The following is a 21578-nucleotide window of genomic DNA, read 5'->3' as shown; positions in this document are numbered from 1 at the left end:
GTATCTCAGTGGGTTGACAATAAAATTTATGTACGACTATGAAAAAGTGATAGGCATTGAAATCCATGACTAAGTTGTAACTATCTGAGACACAAACCTTAACCTCTATTCCTAAATGTCTTCGAAGCAAACTCTACTGGACAGACCAAGGAACAGAGAGCGGCATCCCTGCCAAGGTGGCATCTGCAGACATGGATGGCTTAAACCCTGTCACCTTGTTCACCAACAACCTCGATCACATTGAGTTCCTCACTGTGGACATCCAAGAGAACAAGCTGTACTGGGCTGTTACAAGCACTGGCATGGTAGGTCTTACTGTCTTATTTCTCAATGATCCCCATTTGTTAATTCTATAAGGTTTTTCAGGCATGAGGCACATTTATGTGAAAGCGACTACAATGAGTTTTTGGTGCTTAAGAAACAGCCTCAATTCGATACTGTTGTCTCTATATGACCTACATATGCAAACAAAACCATCAAACAAGAAGATCGGCTATTTCTGCTGTATATAGTTATTGTTAATGCCTATCCCTACGGAATCAGAATAGGATAGGAAGTGGTGTTCATGGAAACACTACTGCTTTTATCTGCAGGGGTGCCAAAATCAACACAAAATTAAAGTTCCTTGTTATTTCTTTAAGTTTGGTAATTGTACACAATAAACATACCATGTTTGACAGCATGTCTGGCCTGTCTGTGATTTCTACAGATTGAGCGCGGTGATCCAGATGGGAGTAACCGCATCACTATAGTGACAGGACTGTCTCACCCATGGGGTGTAGCTGTCTATCAAAACTACCTATACTTCACTGATCGCAACTTTGAGGTCATAGAGCGCGTGGACAAGTCCACGGGTGCCAACAGGGTTGTGCTGCGAGACAATGTCTCTGGACTCAGAGTTCTGAAAGTGCATTATCGAGAGAGTGAGTAACACCAGGTGACATCGTAATCCTCTTTACTGCTGTCAGTGTTTGGCTTGTTGTTGCTTTTTCTTTTCTTTATCTTACTGTGTTCTCTCCACCAACTCAGCCTCTGCAGGGACATCCAATGGCTGCACCAACAATATGGGAGTGTGTGAGCAGCTCTGCCTGCCTCGGACACAGGGCCTGTTTACCTGTGCATGCGCCACAGGTTTTAAACTTAATGCTGACAATAGGACCTGCGCTCCCTACCAGTCCTATGTTGTCATTTCCACTCTGTCTGCAATCAAAGGCTTCAGTCTGGAAGGATCAGACCACTCTGAGGCCATGGTGCCTGTGGCTGGGAGAGGTCAGTAAACCTCATAAATTACCTACTACTGTGGGCTGGAATAAGAAATAATGTACCGAATACCACACTGATAGAGTAACTGAATATCAACTGATCATGATATCCTTATTATGTTTGAAGTAACAATCTGACTGGGTTATCCTCTTGCAGGCCGTAATGCTCTACACATTGATGTACACATGGCGTCTGGTTTCATCTACTGGTGTGACTTCAGCAGCACTGTGGCGGCACAAAACGGGGTCAGACGGATCAAGCCAGATGGCTCAGGATTACATAGTGTAGTGACATCTGGAATCGGACGCAACGGTATCCGAGGCATTGCTGTAGATTGGGCTGCAGGTATGCTGCTGTGCCAGTGTTTTACCACATACTGATTAATTGATTGAGTGATTGAGAATTTATTTGAACACAAAATAAAAGATGAACAATTAAAAACAAACGGACAACAATAAATACAAGGCAACAACACAAAATGAAACAACAACAAGACTCAACACTTATTTGTGTTCAAATGGAGTGGGAAGAAGCCAAAGCTTATTAAATCCCCCCCCCCTTCTCCCTATATTAATTTACTATATACAGTTATATAACAACAATAATATTTATATATATATACATATATATATATATATATATATATATATATATATATATATATAACACATAGTAATGTTGTATATAAACTTATTATTACCATTATTAACATACATAACTTATTAACTTATACACACATAAGTACACATACACCCATGTAGTCACAATGAAGTCACAACAATGAACAAACAAACAAAAGGACAACAACACAGAAAAAAAAGAAAAATAGTAATAATACATTTAAAAAATAAAACGTCAACAATAACCACTTACTGTCATTTCACACACCCGTTTTCATTCCTATATCGTGTGAAGACATGCTCTTTATATTTGATTTTGAAGTGAACATTGTTTTAATTCTTCACACATCCCATTCCAGATTTTTTCTCCGCTAAATGAAATGCAAACCCTTTTCCTATTTGTATGTATTTTGATGACTTTAAAGTTATTTGACCCCCTCAATTGATATCACAATTAGTGTTCAGTTAAGTTGAACTGTTAACTTTAGGGTCTTTTCAGTGACTTCCTTTGCCAATTTTCACATGTACATTTTTCCATATGAAGTATTTCCACAATACTATAGATGCAGGTAAAAGAGGATCTGAGTATACTAATTATGGATGTTGGAAATTGTTCAAACTTCACCACTATCAAAGCATCTTATTCTTACTGTATATTGTCAAATATCCCACTGTTTTTTCCCTCTTTTTTTTGTCTATAAAGTCTGTTGCTTCTTTAAACACTGATCACTGGATTCTTTCTTCAGGGAACCTGTATTTCACCAACGCCTTCCTCACTGAGACATATGTGGAGGTGCTCCGCCTGAACACCACTTTCCGCAGGGTGCTGCTGAAGACCCAGGTTGATATGCCACGCCACATCGTAGTGGACCCCAGAAACAAATACTTGTTCTGGGCTGATTATGGTCAGAATCCCAAAATTGAACGAGCGCTTTTGGATGGCACCAACCGCACGATTCTAGTGTCATCTGGGATTATCACTCCTCGAGGTCTCGCTCTGGACTGGCAAACTGGTTACGTCTACTGGGTGGACGACTCCCTGGATATGATTGCACGAGTTAACGCTCAAGGAGGGGAGACAGAGATAGTTAGATATGGCAGCCGCTACCCAACTCCTTATGGAATCACAGTGTTTGAGAGTAGCATCATTTGGGTGGACAGAAACCTCAAGAAGGTGTTTCAAGCAAGCAAAGAGCCAGGCAGCAGCGAGCAGCCTGCTGTCATCAGAGACAACGTCAACATGCTGAGGGATGTTACTGTCTTTGACCAGCGCACCCAGCCTACCACTGCCCAGGAGCTCAACTTCAACCCCTGCATCCAGGCAAACGGAGGCTGTGCCCACTTCTGCTTCGCTCTCCCAGCTTCTGACAGAGGTAGCCAGAATAAAAAATGCAGCTGCGCTTTTGGGAATCTTGCAGCAGATAACGAGAACTGTGTGGTGTCAAGGGATGATTATCTTATCTACACGACTGAGAGCACCGTGCGCAGCCTGCGACTCGACCCAGATGACCATGCACTGCCCTTCCCTGTGGTCAATGTGCCACGTACCTCAGTGGCGCTGGATTTCGACCTCACAGACAGAAGGATCTACTTCACACAGAGCTCAGGTTCAGGAGCAAGCAAGATCAGCTATATCAGCCTGTCCTCTCCCACCTCAGCTCCTGTAGTGGTGGCTTCAGGTAGGTTTAGCACTTCACACTACAACTGAAACTTGAATTAATTATCTCCACCAAAGAGATAATAATAAGTAGGAGATAATTATGTTTTCAGTAACAGAAAAACTACTGGCCCGATTTTCATGAAACTTGTTGGAAGGGTGTAGCATGGGACAAAGAAGAGACCATAACATTTTTGGGGCAGATCTGAATCACAGGGAGGATGCACAACATTTTACTTTCATTAACATTGCAAGATAGGGCATGGCCTTGGCGGAGGTGTAAGCTCTCTGAATGCGGGTCTAGTTAATTCTGAAATAATTTATGGATGTAGGAATTGATACTAGTGGAATGGACCACTAAAAACGAACAACTGTTACAACAATCACTTTCATGTAGATATATGGCGGTTGATTTGAATTATGGAGATATTTGAAATCCGCAAATTTGTTTATTTTTTGGTTGTCATCTTCGGCTGTGAGTGTAATGTTTAAAGATATATACAGTGGTCTGATCAATCTGACTTTTCTGCTGTTTATATACTGTAAATAACATAATTTCATAGCTGGTTGGATGAACTGCTTGTTTTGGATAAACTCATAAACTCAAGCGGTCATTTTCTTTAGTTGCTCAACTAATTAATAAGGTCTCCAACCTAAATTTGGTAAAAGTGTTGTTATTAATAAGATATGAAAGCATCAAGCATGCATTTTAAGTGAATGAAATATTGGATTAAATTTCAATAAATAAAATGTGTTCACATAATTTACATACTTTTCTCCCATTCTATTCTAAGCACCATTAAATTGTTTCTTAAGTTATAGTAATCAAACAATTTGATTGGTTCTATTTCTGATGTGGCTTTGGTCCCTGTGTTTGGACAGATCTCGGGGCTCCTGATGGCATTGCTTTTGACTGGGTAAACAGAAGAATTTACTACAGTGACTATGTCAACCAGAGCATTAGCTCCATGTCTGTGGATGGCTCTCAAAAGACTATTATTGCCCATGTGTCCAGGCCAAGGGCCATCATGTTGGATCCCTGCAGAGGGTAAGAAAAAAACCCACACATTTTTATTGGTTCATGACATTAAAGTGAGATTTAAAAATAATCCATCCTTGTCCCACAGATACATGTATTGGACAGACTGGGGGACCCATGCAAAGATTGAACGTGCTACCTTAGGTGGAAATTTCCGAACAGAGATTGTGAACAGCAGTCTTGTGTGGCCCAATGGACTGACCCTGGACTATGAAGAGGAGAGACTCTACTGGGCAGACGCCAGCTTGTAAGATCTGAAAAATTCCACTGCTGAAATGTATATACTCAATTATTTCTATCACTTTCTCCAACTACTGCTATCATCATTATTTTGCTTTGCCATCAGACAGAAGATTGAGCGATCATCTCTATCTGGATCCAACCGGGAGGTCATTGTCAGCACAGCCATCTACCCCTTTGCTATGACCATGTTTGGCCAGTTCATCTATTGGACTGACTGGAACACACGCAGCATCTATCGGGCTAACAAGCATGACGGTTCTGATCAGAAGGTCATGATTCAAAACCTTCCATCTCGGCCAATGGACGTCCACGTTCTGGCTAGTAGGAAGCAGCAGCAGTGTGATAGTCCATGCCAGCAGTTTAATGGAGGCTGCAGTCACATCTGCACACCAGGTAGGAGCAGTTTCACACTGTCACTTGCATAATAAACTATAAGTGCAGAAATGAAAACCCCCTACTAATTGTATAAACTGCAATTTTATCTTGTTAGGACCCAGTGGAGCTGAGTGTCAGTGTCCATCAGAGGGTCGCTGGTACCTGGCTGACAACAAGCACTGTATCCCTGATAATGGCACTCGCTGCCAGCCAGGACAGTTTACCTGTATGAATGGCCGATGTATCCGTGCCCAGTGGAAATGTGACAATGACAACGACTGTGGAGATGGAAGCGATGAGTTGGAGAGAGTCTGTGGTATGGTGTTCTTAAAAAGGCTTGAATTAATTTTGTTCTTTTCTTGCTTCTTTATCACTGTGTTTTATTGAATTATCTAAAATCTCACTGTTAGTCAAATCAGCCTCAGAGCTCTTGCACCTTCTGCATGAGTAAATCAACTCTTCTCTTCTCTATTAAATGCAATTCTTTATCTTTTTTCCTTCCCTGATACTAACAACTTCTGTGTCTCTGCTTAAAAAATATCTTTCTCAGGACCTAAAACTGAATTCAACTATGTCGGTGTGTATGCTTGCACTTGATTGATTAAACTCTAACCATTAACCATTAACATGCACCTTATTCCTAGGTAAACAAATTAACACTAACAATTGAATCAATATGCTTATATCTTTGCATGCAGTCCCACAGCTGCTGTCATCCTTTATTGCCTTATCAGGTAAAATGAGCTTCCACTTCATGTGCATTCAGGCTTCTCCATTGCTCAGAGCTCTGACATGTTCTCGATTGTGATTGCAGCCTTCCACACCTGTGAGCCTACAGTGTTTACTTGTGGGAATGGGCGATGTGTGCCCTACCATTACCGCTGTGACCACTATGACGACTGTGGAGACAACAGTGACGAGGTGAGCTGTCTATTCAGACCATGTGATCCCAACACGGAGTTCACCTGCAACAACGGCCGCTGTATTGCAAAGGACTATGTATGCAATGGCATCAACAACTGCTATGACAACGGCACCTCTGATGAACAAAACTGCCGTGAGTATCTTAAGTTGCCACGCAAATCAAAGTGGTTATTGCTTAGTTTTGTTACGTTTTTTAGTTTCGCTTTTTTATTTCGAACATGTGCGAGTAACACAACAAAGTAAACTGAAAAACAAACAAATCCAATGAGAATAATCAAAACAACAATAGCAATAGTCAAAACAAAAGCAATAATGTGAACGCAACATATCCGAAAAGGAGTAGGATGATGCATATGCTTATTTAAACCTACCCCTTCTCCACTACTCAATTCATTTTTTTCCCCTAAACATACATATTTACATAATACATATTTACAAAAAAATAGAAAATAAATAGATTAAATAAACAAATACATAAATCATAAATTGTTAAAGCCCTTCTTCCTCCATGTACCTCGTGAAAACCATGTGTTTGTACTGATTTTTAAACTGGATCATGCTTACAGTAAATATCAATTCTAATTTCTGATTATTTCAGCGGAGAGAACCTGCCAGCCAGAGCACACAAAGTGTCAGTCTACCAACATCTGCATCCCACGTTCATACCTGTGTGATGGAGACAACGACTGTGGGGATATGAGCGATGAGAGTCCAACACACTGTGGTGAGTTCAGCAGCAGTTTTTAGGATAAAAACATTTTCTTAATCTTGTTATAGCCTAAAAAAGGTATTTTTAAAGGCAAATTATTATTAAAGGCACATGTTTTGACATGTCCTTGCAAAAAGGCACATTTGTAATTAATAACAGAAATTATGAATCCATTCTAATTAGGTATACCAGTTTTAGGGTCCTGGCGTTGTGAATGCTCCTTACTGTTGTTGTTTACTAGAATAGATTGGAGCAATCATCAATATTATTTGTTAACGCTTGTGCTTTTATAAAAAGTCAAAATGTCAGCTGCAAAAAATGCAATGTCAGCTGCAAAAAATGTATATATTAAACAATAAGTACATAAAAGTAAATGATATTTGAGACACTTAAATCAATCATAAATCATACTTTTGTGTCATGGTTGACAAATGTCATGACTCCAATTTTTCCATCCATTCTGGGTGAAGCATGCATGTTTAGAATTGATCATACTGCCACTCACAATCACCAAAAAAGGATTTTACTAAATTAAAAAAAAGGTTTAACAGAGAAAAAACTGCTGTTATTTTGAATCAAAGCAACAACAACAACAACAACAACAAAAAAGCAATTAATGCAGCTTTTTTCTTGCATGGGGGTTTTACCACAATTTTCTTTAAGGACAAAATAATACGTTTGTTGCAAATGTGTACTTGAAGTTATGAGAAAGACAATATAAAAGATTCAGAATCAGACAGTTTATCCCTTGTCCTATGTTAATATTCCCACGGTGACAAGTCCTCCAAGTGATTTCATGTTAAGAATCCCACGCTGACAAGTTCTCCAAGTAATTTCATGCCTTTTTACGTCTTCTACACAGCGGAATCCACATGTTCCCAAACTGAGTTCCGTTGCTCCAGTGGTCGCTGCATCCCCGCCCACTGGTACTGTGATGGAGGGGCTGACTGCGCCGACGGCTCTGATGAACCCCTCTCCTGCAGTGAGTGTCGCACAACTCTCTCACCCCCAGGACGGGCCTGTCGGCTTTGTGTGTCTGCTCCCGCCCCATTATCAGCTGCTCGCTTATTGTGTGATTGTGTCTGTCCGCCAATCTGCATCTGTGTGCTGGTGAGAGAGGGCTGTGAGTGATGTAGCGGAGAGTGCAAGTCAGTGGTGTATTTCTTTGTTGACGATGTGGTCAGTCAGGCCTCCTATTGTGTGCTGCATTCCTCTGTGGTGACGCCCCTCAGTGTCCTCCGACAAACAGCACCTCCCCCTCCCTTTGTCCACCAGGGGTTACAGAGCCTCACTTTGGCTTTTGTTTAGATAGCTCACCATGCATGGGAATGTGGAGTTGCCATGACTATTTTGAAAGCTTTGCCAGTGTTGTTTTGTGCGTAGCCTATTAATAGAAAGGCAGTGGGGGAAGTACCTGAGGTAATTGGAAATCACAAAAAAAGGAAAAAAGGGATAATAATTATTTTGAATATAAACTATTTGGCAAAAGGTATTAAAAAACAGTTCTGTGCTGTGTTATCCACAGTTTAATGTAATATGATTTGTCTCTGCAGCCACACTGGTCAGAACCTGTAACACAGAGCAGTTTCGCTGTGATGATGGCAGGTGCATTGCCTCATCCTGGATCTGCGATGGGGACAATGACTGTGGCGACATGAGTGACGAAGACCAGAGGCATAATTGTGGTATGCATCCTTTCATTACCTCTTATGCTTTCTCTCTTTTTACTTCTTCATCTTTGTCGGCTTCTTCATCCTTTTCTGCATCTCCAACTTCTCCAGCTCCTCCTCTTGTAGCCCATCCTCTTGTTCCCCATCACTTCTTCACTTTGCCCCCCTCCTGCTTCCCTCATCCTCTCGTTATTCAGGACGCTGATGGATTAGGATACACACCACTGGGGGAGTGTTGTGTGGGAGACACTGGCCATCAGCGCCTGGCATTTTAGTCTCCTGTAAAAGGTCTCCAATCCAAGGAGTTGACATTCCTGATTTCTCCTGCCTCACTCGTTACTTTGTGCATGTCTCCTTTCTCTGGCTTCCTGGCTCAGGGTGGATCAGGACTCTTATGTCTCACCAATGTGTGCTCCAACAATAAGATGCCTGAAGCTAAAGACTTCAGCGCTGCCTGAGCCTCTGTAGGAGACTCACTTCAAACAATGCGGATCAATCACATTAGATGGATAAATAATTTGAAGTCATGGCTGCATGTCTTGAAATACAGTTTGGAATGTTTGGATTTCCAGAAATGCAGGTTAACATTGGGTCATCACCATTATTATTTCTTCATTATTGTCTTACTTCTTGTAAATCCCTGTGTTTGATTTTTTTTTTGTCCAGGCAATCGCACATGTTCAAGTGCAGAGTTCACCTGTGTGAACAACCAACCACCTCAGCGAAAATGTATCCCACGTGACTGGCTGTGTGATGGAGATGCGGACTGTGCCGATGCATTAGATGAGCACCAAAACTGCTCACGCAGGTCCTGTGGTATCAATGAGTTCACCTGTAGTAATGGCCTCTGCATACGCAGCTCTTACAGGTAGAAAAAAATAATATTTTGAAATTTCATAAATTACAACTATGATCAGTCTGTCCGGTAATCAGTGTTTATCCTGTTGTGGCATGTCTTCTAAAATCAGGTGTGATCGACGTAATGACTGCGGGGACAGCAGTGACGAGCAGAACTGCACCTACCAGCCGTGCCAGCAACACCAGTTCACGTGCCAAAACGGCCGCTGCGTGTCCCATGACTTTGTCTGCGATGGAGACAATGACTGTGGGGATGAGTCTGATGAGCTGGAGCACATGTGCCACACACCAGCACCCACTTGCCCGCCTGGAGAGTTCAGATGTGACAATGGACACTGTATCCCCCTGAGCCAGGTGTGCAACAGGAACGATGACTGCTCTGACAACAGTGATGAGAAAGGATGCGGTGAGTGTGAAGAGATTTTCAGAATATTTCAAGAAATTGTGCTATCAACAATATCCTTTGAAACTTTCAGTTTCTAAAGTGTTTGTCTGTATTTGGGTTTCTTCAGCTGGTGCATGCTCCCTCTAGGGGAGATGTTAAAGTAGTGCTCTAGACCAGAAGTTCTCAACCTTTTTGAGTCGTGACCCCCAATTTAACATGCATGTTGTCCTCGACCCCCGCTCACTGAACACAATCTCACACGCACAGTTCAGATCACCCAAAAAGACACAAAATGACCAAAAAAAGACACAAAATGACCAACAAAAGACACAAAATGACCAAAAAAGACACAAAATGACCAAAAAAAGACACAAAATGACCAAAAAAGACACAAAATGACTAAAAAACGACACAGAATGACCAAACAAAAGGAAACAAAATGACCAAAAAAGACACAAATTGACCACAAAATGATCCCAAAAGGACATAAAATGACCTAAAAAGACACAAAATGAACAAAAAAAAGACACAAAATGACCAAAAAGAAACATTAAGTGACCAAAAAGACTAAAACACATGAACACTTTAACACAGTGGAGACAGAGCTGACTTCCAAAATGATTTGGCGACCCCCAGAAATCATCTCGCGACCCCAATTGGGGTCCCGACCCCAAGGTTGAGAATAGCTGCTCTAGACAATATGGGGAGAAATACAACCACACATAGTCAGCAATTAAATTATAAGACAATTGTGCTGGCTGCTGTATTAATAATTATTAGCAAATACAAATGGTATGAAACAGGTAGAAAAAAGGTTTTGGCAGGTGTAAAAAGACAGAAGAAGGTACATATATATTGTTATTTAGCAAGCTATGTAACAATACTGTCATGTGTTGAAGTGCAAGGAGGGATTTAAACTCATCTGGAGGAAAAAATGTATTTCATTTTTTTCCACCTGATTTCACGGATGATCCACTTGTTCTTAAGTCATGAACACAAGAGAGAAAGTAATTAGTTCAGATTGACTGTATTATAAAAAAATGTATCATACTGTGATTTTGATTAATTCCGAGCATCTCATCTATATAATTAAGGTACAAATGATAAACCTCAGTATAGTTAAAAAAATAATAGATAATATATAAATATTTATCTAATATAGATAAAATAATAAAATAATAAATGAACACAAATAATACATCTTTCTCTCCATTAAGAGTAGAAGGAACAAAAGTGTTTTCTTTGCTGATGACTTTAATTTCATTGTTGATAATTTGCTTCTTTGACTGCAGGTGTCAATGAATGCACAGACCCATCCATCCATCACTGTGATCACAATTGCACCGACACACCCACCAGCTTCATCTGCACCTGTCGCCCGGGCTACCGACTCATGTCTGACGGCAAAACGTGTGACGATATCAACGAGTGTGCAGAGACGCCGAGCGTGTGCAGCCAGGTCTGTGAGAACATTGTCGGCTCTTACGTTTGTAAGTGTGCCCCGGGATTCCTCCGAGAGCCGGATGGCCACAGCTGCCGTCAGAACAGCGGCATCTCCCCCTACCTCATCTTCAGCAACCGCTATTACCTTAGAAACCTGTCAACAGATGGAGAGGCGTACTCTCTCATCCTGCAGGGCCTCACCAGTGTCGTGGCCATGGACTTTGATCGTGTCGACAAGCGTATTTATTGGATTGATGTGAGCCGCAGAGTGATTGAGAGGATGTTCTTCAATGGCAGTAACAGAGAGGTGGTGGTCAATGGAGTTCTGCATGGTGAGGGCCTCGCAGTTGACTGGATAGCCAGGAAACTGTACTGGGTGGACAGCTTCTTGGATTGCCTCAAGGTGTCTGAACTGGATGGTCGATTTGTGAAGAAACTTGCTGAACACTGCGTTGATGGCAATAACAGCTACTGCTTTGAAAACCCCAGAGCTATTGTGTTGCACCCCAAATACGGGTGAGTATTGTTACATTTTTTTAGTATCGCTTAATTTTATCTGTCTGTAAGAGAACCATAGAGACAGAATAGATAGAAGTTTCGAAACTGTTTCTTGTGTTAATTTTTGGGGTTTAGGGTGTAAGAAGCTTGTTTGTGAGCTCCATTTAAACTTAAGTAAATATTAATTTATTATTTATTTATTATTGAAACAGTTGAATGCCTGTAGACCTGTGGACACATTAGACATTTTTGCACATTTAGCTGACCAGCTGTGAATTGACTTGAAGAATCTCCAGGTTACACTTAAAGATAATTTAAATTAATTGTCTTGAAGTGTACAATGTGTATGTGTATTAGTATAGTATATAGTATAAGCATAAACATAAACATGATATATACATAGATCAACATATTATATATTAATTAACATATTAATGAAGAAACAATATTAAAATGATTAAAATAAATAAATTAAATGAACTCTCATTACATGAATAGTGAACTAATAGTAATATTGAAAATTATTATTATTTAGAAAAACACAAGAGGGCGTTCATTACAACAAACACATCTACAATACTGATATATTCAGCACTTATAAAATTCTGAACAACAGTTGCTTAAGTGACATCAGTTACAGATGCTATGATTATCCTTCCCAAGACTCGTCCAACATATGAGATGCATAATAAAAAAATGCATCATTTATAAATTGGACCTGGTCTTTTAAACATGTTGCAGCTATCCAACTGTGAATTGACTTGAGGAATCTCCAGGTTAAACACAGATAATTTAAATTAATTGTCTTGAAAGTGTACAATGTGTATTAGTATAATAGTGTAATATTAAAGAAATGTGGACTCATGAAAATGAGTGAAAAGTTTAGTTTTATCATATGTAATGATTCTCTTTTCTTGTGTAGATATCATGAGATCTAAAGTAATTTAATGTCTCCCTGTTAGATATGTGTACTGGACTGACTGGGGAGACAAAGCCTTTATAGGTCGTGTTGGAACGGATGGAACCAACAAAGCAGCCATCATCACCTCCAAAATAGAGTGGCCCAACGGGATCACCATCGACTACACTAATGACAAGCTCTACTGGTCTGACGCTCATCTCAGTTACATCGAGTAAGTATTGTCTGCAAGTGATCGCACTGTTTTTACCTACAATAACTTAATTCAGACGTGTAAATCTTTTATTTCTTTTATCAGATACTCAGACTTGGATGGTCAGCACAGACACACAGTGTATGATGGAAACTTACCTCACCCGTTTGCCCTGACTGTGTTTGAGGACTTTGTATACTGGACTGACTGGAACACACGATCAGTGGAGAAAGGCAACAAATACGACGGCTCTGGTCGTGAGCTGCTGGTGAACACCACTCACAGACCATTTGACATCCATGTGTGTCATCCTTACAGGCAGCCTATCGGTAAGTTTAAAGCTCATAATCTTATCTCAGCATGTCCTCCTTAAGTTGACTTAAGTACAGGTATTACTTTTAAATTCAGTGGATAAGGACAACATAGAAAGTGACATTTGTATAGACAATTAATACAATAGAAGTAATAGACAGATATATGAACAAAAACATACATGTAATGATGATAAGAATCCAGTAGTAGAGATTAGATAAGATTAAGTGTGGCTAATGTGTGTGGGTGTGCATGTGTGGATGTTTGTATGAGATGAGATCAGTGCTTACTGATACTGGGCAGGTTGGTGTGGGGAGTAAGGAATAGGCAGAGAAAAAAATAGACATAGTGTTAATGTTACAGTGACAATACATGTTAACTACAGGTATTGTCTACAAGCAGAACAATACCTGGGCTGTGTTTACCCTGCCTACTTGAGATTGTTTGACCCACTGTGGCTCTTCCTCTGTCAGCAAGTAATCCTTGTGCGGTGAACAATGGAGGCTGCTCTCACCTGTGCCTGATTCGTCATGGGGGGCGGGAACACACCTGTGAGTGCCCCGACCATTTCCTGACTGTGCAAATAGGAGGTGTGACCCGATGCCTTCCCATGTGCACCAGCACCCAGTACAGATGTGCAAACAATGAACGGTTTGTCAAGATTTCTTCTTGTGGTGTGCCTTGTGATCTTTTTATATGATGTGCAGCATTTTAAAAATCCACTGTAGGATGATTGGTTCTTATCTCATGCCGGGGGTTTGTTTGTTTCAAAATTCAACCTTGAGACCAGATTTATCATAAACAGCCTCATATATAAAAAGGCCTGTGCTACATTGATCCCGGCATTACCCTGTAAGTTTTTTTCTCCTTTTTTTTCTTTACTGAGAATTAAAAATCCTAGCAATATTTACATGGGCTGTTTACTTTCATGTAATTTCACACTGAAATTTACTAAAATCTCCATTTGCTGTCTTTATAAAGGAAAAACAGCGCTCCCTGCTGTTTGTGGCACAATATAATCTTCTGTATGATGCAGTAATGCAAATTTTGGTATATATAATTATACCTGCATGTAAAAAGTAAAGTAGTAATATAAAATGTGTATAGTTATGATTTGATGATGTTAACAATTACACGTGAGGCCTGTCCTTTTTCAACAATATGTTCATTCAGACAAACAAAAACACATGATGTATGCATACTTACGAATGTCTAGTATTATAAAAGTATAAGCATAAACATGATATATACATAGATCAACATATTATATAGTAATTGACATATTGATGAACAAACAATATTAAAATAATTAAAATGAATAAATTAAATTAACTCTCATTACATGAATAGTGAACTAATAGTAATATTAAAAATTATTATTATTTAGAAAAACATAAGAGGGCGTACATTACAACAAACACATCTACAATACCGATATATTCAGCACATTCTGAACAACAGTTGCTGAAGTGACATCAGTTACAGATGCTATGATTATCCTTCGTCCAGCATATAAGATGCATAATAAAAAAATGCATCATTTATAAATTGGCCCTGGTCTTTTACACATGTTGCACTTAAATATTATGTCCACTTACATTTTTAGCAATCTTTCATAGAGTGGTATTTAGTAATGTTGATGTATGATATTACATTGGTTAGTGGGAGTGTGTTTTGTACAACAAACAGTAAATCTTTTTTGCCATATCTCTGCTTCAACAGATGTATTCCTATCTGGTGGAAATGTGACGGTCAGAGTGACTGCAGAGATGGCTCAGACGAGCCCTCCACCTGCCCGGCTCGTCACTGCAGGCTCGGCCAGTTTCAGTGCAATGATGGAAACTGCACCAGTCCACACTTCCTGTGCAACAGCAACCATGACTGCCACGATGGCTCAGATGAAGATCCTGTGCTTTGTGGTCAGTGGCTGACTCATTTTATTAACTATTAACAATTTCTCCAAAATGTGTGTATTCTCACTAGTCAACTGATTCACCCCACAGCTACACACCAGTGTGAAAGCCACCAGTGGCAGTGTGCAAATAAGCGATGTATCCCGGAGTCATGGCAGTGTGACGGCGAGGACGACTGTGGGGATCAGTCTGATGAGGACCCCGCCCACTGCTCCACCAGGACCTGTCGCCCTGGACAGTTCAAGTGCCGAAATGGACGCTGTATCCCCCAAAACTGGAAATGTGATGTTGATGATGATTGTGGTGACAACTCTGATGAACCATTAGAGGAGTGCAGTGAGTGATACACATATATATATATATATATATATATATATATATATATACATATTTTTTTTTTTTTTTTTTTTTACACTACTCCTGGGTGTTTCTTTGATTATTGAATTATTGATTCAGAAGAAACTTACATCAGGCTTTAACAAACTTCTTTTTGGCATATGTTTAGCCACTTTGTCGCAAATGTAACTTACAGAAATCTGTAATTTACTCATGGTAACAGTCTGTTGCATTTGGTAGCTTGTGAATGGTTTCATATCTCTTTTGTGCTGGTGTCAGTGTTATGGTTGTCTGCCAGTCATGAATTTACTTTTTATCCAGTTTTAAGCCACATTCTTATGTTATACTTTTCAGATCTGGTTGTTTTTAATTATTTATTTTGGGTCGTAAGTAATCAGAGAAACAAGCTGAGCAAATTTAAGCGTCAGCTCAGCTCATAGCCCCTCCAGGACATCCTTTGTCCGCAGAACAGCGTCAGAAAACCACTGAATTTTAGTGTGAAACTGCTTTATTCAGTGTTTTTACACGTTTTAAACACACCTGGTGAAGACAAACAACTTCCATTATCCCCAACTCTCATGTTGTTTTGAGACCTCTAGAAAAATTTTTATAGTCTGATGATTGAAAAAATGCCCCAGTCTTTGTCTTGCTTATTTGACAACCGTGGCTTTTTCTCTTCACAGTGGGACCGGCACATCGATGTGACAACCACACAGAGTTTGACTGCAAGACCAACTACCGCTGTGTGCCACTGTGGTCGGTTTGCAACGGCCACAACGACTGCAGAGACAACAGTGATGAGCAGGGCTGTGGTGAGTCTGCTACCACCACCCTGTTAACAGAACTGAGGTTGAGGCCGAGGTGTTTCCATCATTAGTTATTAGGATTGAATATGCTGTCAAAGCTTACAGGTTGATCAAGTCGCATTTATTCGTTGACAGTAAGAGGATTCCAAAAGTTTCAGGAGATTAAAAAATGTACAGCACTGAAACAAAATGAAGTGTTCAAGGAGTGAGTGAGTGAGTTAGGCAACTCCTCAGCCTCCTATGGAACATTACTCTGATGGTGAGGTAGTGAGAGGTGCTGATGGAGAGGGTCTCACCGCTCACCCTCCCCCACCATTTACCTCTCCCTAAGAGCACCGTAGATTTATGAGCTGTCCGGGGGTATAGGTCTACTTATATATGTGTGTGTTGTTGCTTTGTCCTTGCGTGGGGGCAGGGTTCACACAAGTCTCTTTGTACTTTGCTCGGATGCAAACATACTCGCCGCGGCCCTCCCATCTCTTATCAGAGGCCCTCGCTCCATTAGTGCCATGCCGGCGCAGGACGGGAGATCCGCGCTAATCTTCCAGTAAGAATGTAGCAGATGGGCCAGGTGGAGGGCTAGGAGGTCAGGACTAGCTAACCGCTCTGCTAACTTTGACCCCCAGCACTGTGTGGTAGAGACGGCTCAGACCAGCTCTCCTCCACTCCTTTTTCGTCTGTGCTTCTCATCTCCTGCAGTCTTATCCTCAGCAGACACATACAAGCATGGAAAGAGGTCACCCATCTGTCCGAGGCGTGAAGCTCTCCTCCCTCTATAACTGTTGCAGTTTAATTAAAAAACTAGATGCCTTTCATTTCAAACTGACATTTATATCATTACTTAATAGCCTAAACATTTCCAGGCATATTGTGCTGGTGCTGCTACTATTGATCAAATGATCTACCGGAACATCTCCATCTTTAGAGTTTTTAGTCCTCTCGGTGTCATTCAAAGTGATATATTTAGACATGTCGGTGCCATTGTGGTGAAGTGACAAACTAATGAAGAAGAGCTAATATGTGGTTGTAATACACAATATATCTTTTGATGCACTAAAATATATTGTCTTCTACATGAAACGTAATTTCCTCCTCCTAGCTACATATGTATTGCTAGCACATAGGCTTGCAGTATAATCATTGCAGATGTATACTAGGCAATTATTTTGCTCCATGTTGCATTTTCTCTTTCAAATATTTTCATATAGCATTATGTATGTATATCTATTTGCATTTAAAAGTTGAGGAAAATGGTCAAAAAAGTATTTTTGGCTCTTAAGCAGAGTAAGAAGATAAGATGTACTTAGTTAAGCATAGTGGACTAAAACCACTTTCATGTACTTGCTCCTTTCCCAGATGAAGTGACCTGTGATCCTAATGGAGACTTCCGCTGTGACAACAACCGCTGCATCCCGCTGAGATGGAAGTGTGACGGGGATGACGACTGCGGGGACAACTCTGATGAACGCAGCTGCAGTGAGTGCTGTTAACTGTCAATCAGAAAGTTACATCATTTAGTGTGAGGGTTTGGTTTGAGCAGTGATGCGAGTGAAAAGCAGAGTCCATTGTTTTAATGCCTTCTAAGTGTCTTTTAAGTAGGTTTACTTGAGGAGTTTAGCTCAGCTCCTGTGAATTGTCCAAATGAAAAAGGAGTGTTGATGGCAAAGAATAGTTCTGCTATCGTTTTTATCAGACAGCAGGGAGGTTTGTGAGAGGTTCGACACTTCTGCCCGAGTGCTGAGAGAGGCAGTCTTATCAGCTGCTAGAGAAACAGACTGTCCTCAGCGTGTCAGAAAGAGGGAGTGAAGGAGTCCATCACCCTTTGCCCTGGAGAATTTAAACATGTCTGAGAACATGCCAGTTAATAGAGATAATGGAGCTTCTCAAAGGAGAAACAGTGACTGGGGTTAAATCATGGTAGTACCGCTCCCCTTGTTTCTGTGCTGCTGATGCCAGGAGAGTTTGTCTCTGTGAACTCATTGGCTCACTGCAGAGTAACTGCTGCACACACTGCTCATGTGAGTGTATGTATAAGTATGTTATCATAATATGGAGGAAAAAAATAGACAGCATGACAAATATGTCAACGTCAACGTCTAATGAATGTGTCTGTGTCTTGGAAATTTCTTTAAAAAATGTTGCACTTGCTTGATTCTACACTCTGTTGTTTTTATGTTTTCCCCCAGCTCCACGCGCATGCACAGAGAGCGAGTATCGTTGTGAAAATCTGCGCTGCATTCCCGACCGTTGGGTCTGTGACCATGACAACGACTGTGAGGACAACTCGGATGAAAGGGACTGCGGTGAGTGGAGGCTCTTTGTTGGCGGGCTGTGTGTGAGTGACAGAGGGCTGCGCTCAACAAAGCAGCAATAAAACTTCACGTTTTGAAACATAGACAGACAAGACCACAAATAGTCATCATTCAAAAATAGTGTATTCATTCTGCTACAGCTGAGGGATTTCCTCCTTACAGTGTTGGAAGAAGTCAGAGGCAGACAGATCACTGTTTTAGAAATCACTAAACATCATGTCTAGAAGCTGTTCTAGATGATATACATACAATGAAAGAGTATTTCCCCTTTAGGAATAAAGGAAAAAATGCAGGGATTTTGGGTGGCTGAAAGACTTATATTCGACTTGCCTAATGTGTCTCCCTGTGCCTTCTAGTTATGTGAAGTAATGCTACATTCTGTGCTGGTTTGGCTGTGTTGCAGAGTTGCGGACTTGTCATCCCGGATACTTCCAGTGTGCCAGTGGACACTGTATCGCTGAACGCTTCAAATGTGACGGCAACGCTGACTGTCTGGACTTTACGGATGAGACCGCTTGCCGTAAGTGTTGTCAGAAATGTTTTCCCTGTGCATCCTTTGGTGATAATTCTTGTCTTCATCACAAATAGAGAGAGAGAGCATGTATTCTTTTTTCATCATTGACTTTCAGCGCCCCGCTTTCCCAACGGCACATACTGCCCCCCCTTCCTGTTTGAGTGCAAGAACCATGTTTGCATCCAGCCCAACTGGAAATGTGACGGAGACAATGACTGTGGAGATAGTTCAGACGAGGAGCTTCACCTCTGCTGTAAGCATTGACATATTCACTCACAAGTCCAGAACCCACAATACCAAAGCTTATTGGTGTCGTATTGGATTAACGTAATATTGACTCATTATTTGTGTGAATGACTTGAATTCTTAAAAAAGCTTTTTTTTTTAACAAGTTCTGTTTATCCACAGTGGAAATCAAGTGTGAGACTCCGTTCCGTTTCCGCTGTGACAACAACCGATGCATCTACAGCCACGAGTTGTGTAACTCTGTTGATGACTGTGGCGATGGCTCTGATGAGAGACAGGAAAACTGTGAGTATGACAGTTTGGAGCTGATATTCTCATTCAAATACTCAATTGTTGTGAGAAAATATTATAAAACAATGTATGCATTTAATCCAATAGAGTGTGTTTTTGAAGGTTATAATAATTAAAAGTGTGATTATTCTTAAAGAAAAATTAACCTAACCCTCATCTCGTATTAGGAACCAAAACACAGGAGTGTTTTGGTTCTTAGTGCCCATATAAGGTAACATGTGAGGTGAAAATGCTGACATCAACAGAAGTTTCAGTTCTCCACAGAGAAAAAGAAGCAAAATGAACGCCCAGCCATCGCCTGATAGCCTCACACCACTCTAACAAAGAGAACAGTGTATGATGATCACCTAATCAGTGCACACCATACCTCATGTTTACAAAGATACAGATTTAGCCCTCACCCCACTCTAACAAAAGAACACAGTAGTATGATCACCTAATCGGTGTAAACCATATCTCATGTCTATAAGGATACATATTGGTAAGAGGGGGGCCTGGGAGAGCCCACTAATGACAGAACGAGAAAAGGGAAGATTGTATGACATATAAACTGATGTTTTAATGCTGTTTTAACCTTTTTTTGATTCTATCATTTTTGAGTCTTAGAGTTTGGGGAAGATTTTGGTGTATATCTTGTTGGCAAGTTGGGAGGCTCTCTGCTTGTCTAATCTGACCTTGAGGGCTTTGAGCTGTCTTAATTTGCCACTACACAATCTTATGTTACATTCAGTTTTTCTTTAAATGTCTCTGCATTGGCTACAGCAGTTTTGGGGCTGTCTGTCCCATTTTTGTGAGCATGAATACCTCAGTAGCACCTTGAGGGAATTTCTTCAAATAGCAGAAACATCAATTTGGAGTTAATGAATAGAATTTGTTAACCAAGGGTCAAGCTCACTGTCACCTCAAATAACATGTTTTTGGCCATAATTCAAGCATTCAGATGTACCCAAAAGGCTAAAGATCAACATCACAGTGACTATTTCTGTTTTTCTTGAAAGTGCATCTGCAGCAACTATTGAGTTGTTACATTTTCTCTATCTAGGCCAAAGTCCGACTCATGGACCCTGCACAGAAGAAGAGTACAAATGCAGTAATGGACAATGCATCCCTCTGCAATACGCCTGTGATGATTATGATGACTGTGGAGACCAGTCAGATGAACTTGGCTGCCGTGAGTACATGATCATTCAGTTTCACCATCATGACTGTAATGCAATAAACCACTTTGGCTGTTGACTTCAACTTGACAGAACTCGATTGGGTGCAAGAATAAGGATATACTGTATGAGTGTGTATTTTAACCTTCAAGTTTTTTTTTTAAATTCCTCATGTCAGACCATGGCAGTGGACACACATGCAGTGACAACATCTGTGAGCACAACTGTACAGACCTGACGCAGGGAGGCATCCTGTGCTCATGCAGGCCCGGCTACAAGCCCAGAACAACAGAGAAACACACTTGTGAAGGTGAAGGTCAACTCAATTCATATTCAGGCATGAACTTAATCAATTTAAAAACTGACACAGGGGGTGGTCGGTAGCGTAGTTACGCAGGCGCCCCATGTGTAGAGGCTACAGTCCTCACTGCAGCTGGCCCTGGTTCGAGTCCCGCATCGGACTGCCGTTTACTGCATGTCATTCCCCTCTCTCTGCCCCCTGCTTCCTGTCTATCTTCAGCTATCCTGTCCATTAAAGGCATGAAAAAGCCCAAAAAAATACATAAAAAAAAAAAAAAAACTGACACAGAAGTAGTTTTCTGTATGTAATGTTTATTTTTCTCTCTTTTCCCCCACATCTTCTGGTTTTGAAAACAGATGTGAATGAGTGTGAGGTGTACGGCACGTGTCCTCAGGAGTGCAAGAACACAAAGGGAAGCTACGAGTGTTTTTGTGCTGAAGGCTTTCTCTCTTTTGGTGAGCCGCATGGGACAGAGTGTGCTGCCCAAGGTATGAGCTCCACATTCACACGTACAAGAAAATGCTTTAAAAGTGTCCCTTTTTATAAGTGTTTTGGGGCTGTTCATTTAAATATATCGAATTGCATTAATCACAT

General features: G+C 40.7%; 1 protein-coding gene across 1 annotated transcript in view; it reads left to right on the top strand.

Annotated features, from left to right (window-relative positions):
• lrp2a (low density lipoprotein receptor-related protein 2a) overlaps window positions 1-21578 on the top strand; it is a 56604-nt gene that overhangs the window by 25143 nt on the left and 9883 nt on the right. Inside the window, 32 exon segments of the mRNA XM_059342651.1 lie at window positions 128-305; window positions 710-923; window positions 1030-1269; window positions 1420-1608; window positions 2630-3562; window positions 4423-4588; window positions 4668-4826; window positions 4926-5215; window positions 5313-5513; window positions 5748-5774; window positions 5896-5931; window positions 6012-6254; window positions 6720-6845; window positions 7693-7812; window positions 8384-8515; window positions 9167-9368; window positions 9469-9764; window positions 11036-11702; window positions 12647-12817; window positions 12902-13125; window positions 13582-13759; window positions 14831-15027; window positions 15112-15357; window positions 16041-16169; window positions 17520-17639; window positions 18350-18466; window positions 18879-18995; window positions 19105-19242; window positions 19398-19520; window positions 20569-20697; window positions 20862-20993; window positions 21341-21472. Of these exon segments, the coding sequence (XP_059198634.1) occupies window positions 128-305; window positions 710-923; window positions 1030-1269; window positions 1420-1608; window positions 2630-3562; window positions 4423-4588; window positions 4668-4826; window positions 4926-5215; window positions 5313-5513; window positions 5748-5774; window positions 5896-5931; window positions 6012-6254; window positions 6720-6845; window positions 7693-7812; window positions 8384-8515; window positions 9167-9368; window positions 9469-9764; window positions 11036-11702; window positions 12647-12817; window positions 12902-13125; window positions 13582-13759; window positions 14831-15027; window positions 15112-15357; window positions 16041-16169; window positions 17520-17639; window positions 18350-18466; window positions 18879-18995; window positions 19105-19242; window positions 19398-19520; window positions 20569-20697; window positions 20862-20993; window positions 21341-21472 (6572 nt within the window).

This window comes from Centropristis striata, chromosome 10 (genome assembly GCF_030273125.1).
Source record: "Centropristis striata isolate RG_2023a ecotype Rhode Island chromosome 10, C.striata_1.0, whole genome shotgun sequence".
In the NCBI taxonomy this organism is placed as follows: Eukaryota; Metazoa; Chordata; class Actinopteri; order Perciformes; family Serranidae; genus Centropristis; species Centropristis striata.
Note: the sequence above shows the minus strand (reverse complement) of the source record. Positions and strands in the feature narration are given on the sequence as shown.